Source organism: Pteropus alecto, unplaced genomic scaffold, assembly GCF_000325575.1.
Source record: "Pteropus alecto unplaced genomic scaffold, ASM32557v1 scaffold1279, whole genome shotgun sequence".
Classification (NCBI taxonomy): Eukaryota; Metazoa; Chordata; class Mammalia; order Chiroptera; family Pteropodidae; genus Pteropus; species Pteropus alecto.
The window spans coordinates 126,461-135,937 of record NW_006443126.1 but is presented as its reverse complement, the minus strand read 5'-3'; the positions used below and the strand labels follow the sequence as shown (position 1 = coordinate 135,937).

The following is a 9,477-nucleotide window of genomic DNA, read 5'->3' as shown; positions in this document are numbered from 1 at the left end:
GACCCCAGCTCCTGAACCCTGGGACCCCTGTGTCCCCCCAGGAGCGGCCCCCTCCATACCTGGCAGTCCCAGGACATGGCGAGGAGTACCCGGCAGCTGGGGCCCACGGCAGCCCTCCTAAGGCCCGCTTCCTGCGGGTCCCCAGCGAGCATCCCTACCTGACCCCATCCCCTGAGTCCCCTGAGCACTGGGCCAGCCCCTCACCTCCCTCACTCTCCGACTGGTCTGACTCTACACCCAGCCCAGCCACTGCCACTGGGGCCACAGCTACAGCCACTGGGACACTGCCTGCTCAGCCACTCCCCCTGTCTGTCCCCGGCCCCTTGGTTCAGGCCCAGACCCAGCTGGGGCCCCAGCCTGAAGCCACCCCCAAGAGGCAGGTGTTGGCCTGAGATGCTCCTAAGTTCTTGGATTTGGGGGGTCTGAAGAGATAACCCATCCTTATACACACACTCTCTCTCTTCATCCTCTTTCCTTTAATCCTTTTAATTCTCTCTCTACCAACTCTTCTGTATTGTCCCCACCTTGCATTGTGACTGAGATAGGTCACCAGTCTAGGGCTTTAGTCTTCCTTTATTTATAAGGGGTGAGGGCTGACCCCAACTCCCTGGGTCTTGTGAAGAGTCAGGGACCTCCTCCTGCCCTCCCCTCTTTCTGCTCCCCAGTTTTCTCTTCCCTCCTTCCTTTCTTGCCTCCTCTGGCCTCTCTCACTCCTCACACTCCAACACGAGTGTATTATTATTATTTTTTTTTACATTTTGTATAGAAACAAATTCATTTAAACAAACTTATTATTATTATTTTTTACAAAATATATATATGGAGATGCTCCCTGCCCCCTGCAAACTCCCCAGTGCCCCCGTGGGGCTGAGTCTGTGGGCCCATTCGGCCAAGCTGGATTCTGTGTACCGAGTACACAGGCATGACCGGGATCCTGTGTACCGAGTACATGACCCTGGTGTGTACCAAGTAGGCACCCTTGGGCGCACCCTCTGGGGCCAGGGGTTGGCGAGACATGGGAGCCTCCTCCCCACCCCACCTCCCTCACTTCACTGCATTCCAGATGAAACTTGTTGTATGGCTTTGCCCCAGGGAGCCCACCCCAGACCCGCCCCACCCTAGAGCTTGGTTCACCTCTCTTTGGGAACTGGGCGGGGGGAGGGGTGGCTGGCGGGAACATGAGGACCATGGGAGATATGTGCATTTCACTTTGTCTCCCTGTACGCATGGGACTGCAGGATGAGAAGGAACTGCCTGAATGGCACCCATTCTCCTGGTATTCCCCTGGCCTAGCCCTGTGGCAGAATAGAAGTATTTTTAGGCTATTTTTGTAATATCGCTTCTGGTCACAATCCCTGTGTAGCTAAATTCCTAGGCCTTGTATTGTACAGCCCCCACTCCATCACCACCTAATAAAGGAGTAGTTAACACTTGGTGTCATTTGTCTGTGTCTGGGTAAGGTGGGAGTTGTAGTGGTGGGGCTTCTGTCTCTCCAAGGCTAACGAGCTCCCCTCTTGGGTTAAATCCATTTAGTTTGCCTGGCCACTCATGCTTCTTCCTCTTTTAGCAGATGACACTACTGATTGAATCTGGAGTGGTCACCTGACTTTTAGGACGAGCCAATCAGATTTTCTTGCTCAAGAACATTGTTTAATGGAGATGCTCAGAAAGCTGTCAGTTGGAGCTTTTAAGGCCACTAACAGATTAAGAAATATGGATGGACAGTTTTGGGTGGCGGGTACTCGAAGTATCAGTTTTAGTTAATTGAGCATCATTCCATTGACATCACAGGTATTTATTAATTGCCTTCTAAGTGCTTGATGCTGGTTCTGCAGGAAACTTCTATTTCATGCTTCTGTGGGGTCTGGAGACAATGCTGCAGTCATGTAATAAATATTCCTTTACATATACCAGCGTGGGTGGGTTTCTATGTCTTGTGATCAATTGTGCTCCAAGACAAGGTTGTGTTCACAGTGGGGTCCTCCAGGAAAAGAGGATAGGATGATGTTCTTTGATTCTTCTGTCACTCGGAGTGCTCTCGTTTGCATACAACACAAAAATCTACCCAGGTGGCTTAACAACAAAAAATTATTAGCTCATGTAACTAAGAAGGACCAGCTTCAGGGGAGATTTGATTTAGTGGCTCAGATGAAGTCTACAAAGGCTGAATTTCTCTTCACCTCTACAGATTTTTCTCTGGGTGTCAGTGTCATCCTCAGGCTTTATGTGGTACCCAATCCATCTTCTCTTCCCACCTGCACAGCTCCAGCCCTCCCTCTGTGTCAGCAAAATAGGTGCAAACATCATAGACAATATTGACCTTCCCAGGGAATTGAGAAGCTTCTAGTCTTGGGGTTCATTTTGTATTGACTCTGATTGTGTCACGTGTCCATCCTCTAACCGAGGATTTCTCAACATTGGCACTATTGATGTCCTTTGCTACTGGAGACTCTCCTGTGCATTGTAGGATGTTTAACAGCAGCCTTGGCCCCAAACCACTAGATGTCTCTTCTCCACTGTCACAACCAAAAATGTCTCCAGACATTGCCAATTGTACTCTGGGGGTAAAATTGCTTTTCAACACTGATGCTTTAACCGATCACTATGGTCGTAGGGTACAGGATGTATTTATTTCTTAAAGCAATCAGTTTGTGCTCTGGAACTGGGGGTGGGGTAAACTGAGAGGCAATCAGATTTGCAGAGCAGAAATTCTGTGGAAACAACTAATAAATGTTCCACGCTGCTTCCCAGAGGTTTCCAGTAGGAATGAACACCAGCTGCCACAGGGGCTCACTTACCTGATAACATGTGCTCTATTAGCTTCTTTTTCTGTATTTTCTCATTTCTCCACTCCTCTGCCTGTGTTTTCTATGGTCACCTCCCAAAGAAACTTACTTCTATTCAAACCCTTGTCCCAGGGATGCTTCTAGGAGAACCCAAGCTATGACAGAGGTTATCCATATAGAGTGGGTATGCAAATATCTGAGACTGTACTCATGTCCTGCCACGTCCAGCAAGTGGTAAATCCTGTCCAGCAAGTGGTAAATCCAGCGTGGCCCTGGAAAATAAACCTGAGTGGGAATGGTCGGTGGGAGATTGAGAAAAGAAAGAAGACAGAAAGCTGGGATCAGGAGGTCCACTGTCCACTGATGGTGGAGCAATGGCGCAGTTTTATTTTTGCAAGCTGCTTTTATACAAGAACAAACAATCGTTACTGGCATAAGGGGTTCCTCTAAAGCATAGCAACACTGTTTCTTCTACTTCTCCAAGGCCACATTTTCTCACGAACTTCAGCTTATTTATCTGTACATTTTCTCCCGACCTTTGTACTATCTTGTTCTCAGAAGGAGTTTGCAGAGGCGAGGTAACCCTTGGTTGACCTCGCAGATTGCAAGGACCTTGTTAGCTTACAATCCGCTCTCCATAATGTCCAGCTATGAATTTTAGCTCATGAGGTTGAATTTCTCAGCTATGACTCCATGTTTGCTGCAATGCTACTCACATTAGCCAAAATATGGAAAGGACCTGTCATCAGTCAATGGGTAAATGAATAAACAAGGTGTGTGTGTTGCAGGAAGTGACACCTGATAGAGGAAATCGGACACTCAGACAACTTTGTTAGAGAAAAGAGAATTTAATGCCTGCAGAGAGCGTGGGGCTTTCAACAGACCCAAAGCACGATCTCCCCTTGGTTAGATTTCTTACAGCTTATATACCCTAGCAGTGTCCGTGCAAAGGGTGCAGGATTCCTTTGAAGTTTCACGTGTGCTTCATAACTCAGGAGGGAAAAGGGGAGCTTCGGGTGGGGGCAGTTTCCAGACCACGGGTCTTACAGGTCGTTTGCTTGGTAGAGTCTGAGACCTTGGTGTTATTGGCAACATTATAGGATTCTTGAACAGAGAGATGGGACCTGCTCAGTGGATTCCTATCCAAAAGCTGAGCTCTAATTGTAACAAAACAAGCAGTTTTACACGGTTTTGTTATTCCTACACAGCTACAGAGATAAGAAGATTAGTTGGATAGCAAGCTCTGAATCAACAGCTGTGCGCTGGAGAGCCCTTGAGGTGGGGGAGGGAGCTATGGGAAAACACGTTAGCTGAAGAGCACAGGGCAGCATGGGAGGAGAGAGCAGTTTTAGCCAGCTGAGCCGGTCATTTCTGCAGGCCCTTTCCTTTGTATTTTTTCAGACGCCTCCTTCTCTCTCCTGTGTATCGTCTTAATACTAGAGATGTGTCTTTCAGGAGGCGTGGGAGTTTGCCCGGAAGCTAAGAGGAGGGGAAAAAATAGCATGGGGAGGGGCAGAATGGTGTGAAACAGCATGGACATCTCAGAGGAAGGGTCAGCGATTTGGAATGGCGGGTCTACACCTCACTTTCTTACTTACTGGTAATTTAATAAATGGATATGTGTCGGTTTGCATGGAGCAATGAATGAATTTGAAACTAGAGCGGTAGCAGAGGCCTGATCACGAGGCGCTTGAACATGAAGACGGGGAATTTTAAGCTTTGCTCTGAGGGCAATGGGAGCCATGGAAAGTCCCTGAGTAGAGAGGGGAGGCAGCCAGAGCTGCTCTGGCAGCAGGTGCGGAGAAAAACTGAAAGGGAGGCGACACTCAGGCTTTTGTAACAGGCGAGAATGATGCCGCTTGCATTAGGGGAGGGCTGAGGGAATGGAGAAGTTGAGGAAGAGTGGCAAAGAGCTGGCGACTCATCAGTTCTGGCGAGAACAGGGAGAGGAGTCGGGCTAAGGTCGCTATGAGATAGATGGTCAGCCTGGCAACGTTTGTGTAACAATATCAAGTGATCTACTTCTTCCCTCCTGTCCTGAGGGCAGGGCTGGAGGTAGCAGCTTTGCTCAGTGTGCGGTGGGCACCGATGGACACTGGGGAGCACGGATGGAGTGAGGAGTGCATTTGTGACCGCCATCCACAAAAAGAAATCGTAATTAGTCCTTCCCCCACTTTTTGCCGTGAGAGCCTGGGGGCCTGGAAAGTGGACCCTGGGGTCTCCAGTTTCCAGGAGGGAAAAATCCCCAAGGGTATTGCCAGTTTGAGCCCCGGGGAGCTTGTTAGTGGTTGGGGGGGCCTTGGGACAACAGCTCCGGGGACCCCTTGTATAACAGGACCTGGGTCCTCAGCCCCTCCCCTCTCAGGCGGTGAGCGGAGAGTGATGAGGGCAGGAACCTTCCTGGGCCATGGTGAGTGTGGATTCAGGGCCTTTGTCTAGCTGGAGAAGCTTCCCCAGCCCACTCCCAGTTCATGTGCGGGTGAGCACATGGAGTGCAAAAGGAATGCACACACATGTAAGCATCAGGCACACACATGCACACACATACCCTGGCGCTTCATGGCCACGAATGCACACGTACTCATATAGAATCACTCAGGGGTGGTGGGGAAGGGGCTCCTGCTTTTGGGCGACTTCCTGGTGAGAAGAAAGAGGAAAAGGAAAGACTTCAGACTCTAACCCCAGGTGTTCCCCTTATTCTCACAGTGGGGTGGCATCAGCATGACCTTTGTAACAGGCGAGAATGATGCCGCTTGCGTTAGGGTAGGTACCCCCTGGCTCCTGCTACCTCTCCCACCAGGCAAGCAGTGGGCCAGGCAATTTTCCTGGGCTCCTGGTATGCAAATAAGGAACTTTCTACTCCTGTAACCTGACTTCCTTTTGGCGGAGTACTCTCACCTGTCACAATTGGAAAGAAGAATTTGGGTACCTTGAGGCAAACTCAAAGTCACAGCTTCTCAGCTGTTGCAAGGTTAAATTTCAGCCCCATTCAAGGAGTGGGGCTCTTTCTTCTTCCTTCTCTCTGGGGCGGGCACAGGGGCCCAGAGCAGATGCCACTTCCATGGTGAGGGTGGACAGGAGCCTGGCTGCCCTGTGAGTCCACCATGCTGGGTGTGTGTCTGCTCACTGGCGTTCCCTGAATTGAACAGACTCCCCTCTGACCCCTGGCTGGACCGGTCCCACCCCAACCTCCTGATGTAACTCTGCCAGCTCCCACACTCCGCTCTTTCTCCTATACCCACCTCTTAACCTGTCAGGAAATTCAGTGGGCTCCACCTGTACAATCTGTCCAGAATCGGCTGCCTCTCACCACATCCATGGCCCCCATCCCGGTCCAGCCCTAATCCTCATTCACTTGGACCAGCCTCCTCCTTAGTTTTCTGGCTTCCGCCCATGTCAACCCCACTCTGTCCTCCAACAGCGGCCAGAGGGTACCTGTGAACACCTGAGTCAGGTCACATTTCTCCTCTGCTCGGAGTCCTCCATGGCTCCCACCAGACTTGGCATAAAAACCAGAGTCCTCACTGTGACCCACAAGACCCTACCAACAGCCCTCATCGCCTCTCCACCCCCACCTTCTTCCCTTTGTCCACCCCCCCTCTCTGCTGCTGCCTGCTGCTGTTTCTCTTCCAGGCACAGTCTAGCTCCAGGGCTTTTGAACTGGCTGTTGCCTCTACCAGGACCCCACTCCCCGCTAAGTTTCCTCTTGACTAATTTGTTAATTTCTTTCAAGTGTGAATTTGGGGACTTTCCCTGGCTGGAGAAGCCACCTTGGCCCATCTCCAGCCCTAGAAGTGAGATCTGAAAATGAGGGAGGGTAAACAAGAAATTTCAGAGTAACCGAATGTTAAACAACCCTTTACTGACCATGCTATATAAAACTGCAACCCTCCTCAGACCCCTGAGTTACCCTTCAAGTACTCTGCTTTTTCTTTTTCTGTAGCACTTACGTTCCAATAGACAGTCTCACTTATTTAGTTATCACATTCGTTGCTTATTGCCCGATTCACTTCCCTGAACTTTCCGCTCCTCCGAGGCTGGATCTCTGCCTGTGTAGTTAGTTCCCTGCTGTGTTCTCAGCGCCCAGAGCAGCACCCAGCACTAAACAGATGCTCAGTGAATATATGTAAGATGAAAGTGGACCCTGCAAACTTGCAGCCCTTAAAGCACAGCCTCCAGAGAAAGACCTCTGGCTTTGAATCCTGGTACCCTGAGAGTAAGAATGTGAACAATTATCCCATCTGCGCCCTGCTTCCCCAGTGGTGCAAAGCCAAGGATAACAATCCTGTCTCTCCTTGCAAGGAATCTGAGACCAAAGGGTTCACAACAGTGTTCAGGGAATCTTACTGACTGTTACCTGTGGGCTCACGGGATCAATCTCCATTTTCACAGACGAGGCTCAGAGGGGCAAAGCCAGCTGCCCACAGTCAAACTGCCCCTAGTAAGTGAAGGCACCAACATTCAAATCCAGGTCTGTCTGATATCAGAGCTCAACTTTGTTGTCCTGCAGGTCACTGAAGGGCTATCTTGAGCACAGAATTTCTGCTCCATGGGGATTTTTGTCCAGGAGTGACCTCCCTGTCACTGGAGGCATGCAAGTAGAGGCTGGATAATTGCAGTAGAAGAGACTCCTATACTGAGAACTTATTGAGGGGTTTCCTTTACAATTTCCCTCTTTAAGATGCCCAGGAAGGGCTTACTTATTCCTAGAGGTCATTTCCAGGTCATTATTAAGGTATATTTCTTAATGTGGGGAGTTAGACCATATTTCATTCAACTGTTTGTTAATTTTAACTTTAAATATTCAGTTGTATAGTAAGCCTTCATTTGAACTCTACAAGTGTTGGGGGATGGGTCTGGTGTTCGTTTTCTTCTTCTTTTTTTTTAAATTAGTCTAATTGACATGTATCATAAAGATTTGATATGTGTATGTATTGCAAAACAATCTCCACAATGTCTAGTTCACATTCATCAACACACAGTTACACATTTTTTTTCTTGTAATGAAAACTTTTAAGATCTACTCTCTTAGTAACTTTAAAATATACAATACAGTATTATTAACTATAGTTGCCATGCTGTACATTATATCCCCAAAACTGATTTATTTTGTAACTGGAAGTTTTCATTTTCTTCTTAATCATCTGTAAGAGCTAAACATTGTTTTAAGATCACAGCCTTTTCTAGTTTGTGTTTGCCTATAAGTTTGTTTTAATTTAACAATGTTTCGTGATATTCAGAAATTCTATTTTTAAATAGCCAGATCCAAATACATTTTTCTCCATGTGGTCTCATAGGTAGTTGTTTCTGCCATTCTCTCTCTATAAGGGCTCTGACGTTCTCTCCGATATTGTTTCATTTTCAGTAAAAGGGCCTCTCTCAGACACACGTTCTGTGCATCTTCGCCCAGTGTGCTGTTTCTTGATCTAGATTTCTTAAGCAGAGTCAGAGATTCTCGGTTTTGGACTTTTGTTTTGCTTCGGTTTCTGAAGACTTCCAATCAGGATTTGCTTTTTTCATAGTATGAATTCCTCAGAGGACCTCACTGGAGTTTCCCTAAGTTGAATATTCTTTTAGTTTTACTTGTGTTAGATTAGGGGTTGGCGAACGACAGTCTGAAGGCCAAATCCGGCTACCTATCTGTTTTTGTAAATAAAGTTTAATTGAAACACAGCCATGCCCACTCATTTATACATTGTCTATGGCCGTTTTCACACTAGAGCGGCAGAAATGAGCAATCTCAACAGAGATTGTACAGATGACGAAGCCTAAAACGTTTACATCTGGCCCTGGACGGAAGTATGCATCCCTGTACTTAATCAACAGGGCTGCCTGCTTCCTGCTTACTGGTTTTCTTTCTTCATGAAAAAAGTGGGCATCCCTCCCTCATTTCCTGTTTGCTTCTATTAAGTTTTTTGTTGGTCCTGACTTGTCTTATCTTTATAACCATAATGTCTCTAGACTCTACAAAGCACTTTTTTGTTGTTTTTCTCTGTGTATCTTCAGAACTAAAATCTAAGACTTATTTTTCGAGAACTAAAATTTTAGGAAACTTCCAAAACATTTAAATGGGCATTCTCAATTTCTCTGGTCCTATTGCCGTGGATAAGTATTTTCAGGGGCACAGCTATTTATTTATTTTTTGCCCTTTTTATAAGGGTCACTGGCTTGCAGATTACCCACTAGATGGCGCATAAATCAGGACTTCCCACCAACTCCACCTTTTCCTTGAGTCGCTATTTGAGGATCTTGGGGCTGAGCCATGTATGTTTACTTCTTTTTTTTTTTTTAATTTATTTTTATTATTATTTTTTAAATTTATTTTTAGGATGACATTGGTTAACTAAATACAATAAGTTTCATCTGCACACTTTAACAGTAAAGTATGTTTACTTGTAAATCAAATAACTCTTGGTAAGCAGGGAAAGATTGCATTAGGACCATTTTCTTTAAAACAGAGTCCTATGTTCCAAATGAGTAAAATACTCTCAAAAAACATTCCAATACAAATGAGTAAAATACTCTCAAAAACCATTCCAATATATTTTTTTTGAGATAGAATAATTGATTATAAAATGATAAAATGATTGCCAATCCAGGATTCTTGCTGCAGTCTCATCATTTGAATTAATAATGGTCAATCATTTCAGAGTTACTTTCCATTTGATGAACACAGTGCTTAGGGTCCACG

At 46.7% G+C, this 9,477-nt stretch overlaps 2 protein-coding genes across 2 annotated transcripts in view; both read left to right on the top strand.

Moving 5' to 3' along the window:
* Positions 1-1,435, top strand: part of NOTCH3 (notch 3) — a 29,828-nt gene extending 28,393 nt beyond the window's left edge. The window contains exon 34 of the mRNA XM_006923399.3: positions 1-1,435. This exon is cut by the window's left edge and continues 17 nt beyond it. Within this exon, the coding sequence (XP_006923461.2) occupies positions 1-392 (392 nt within the window). The 3' untranslated portion in view covers positions 393-1,435.
* LOC102898544 (olfactory receptor 10T2) overlaps positions 826-9,477 on the top strand; it is a 10,936-nt gene continuing 2,284 nt past the window's right edge. Inside the window, exons 1-2 of the mRNA XM_006923398.1 lie at positions 826-969; positions 5,493-5,549. Of these exons, the coding sequence (XP_006923460.1) occupies positions 826-969; positions 5,493-5,549 (201 nt within the window). The remainder of the gene's footprint in view (positions 970-5,492; positions 5,550-9,477) is intronic.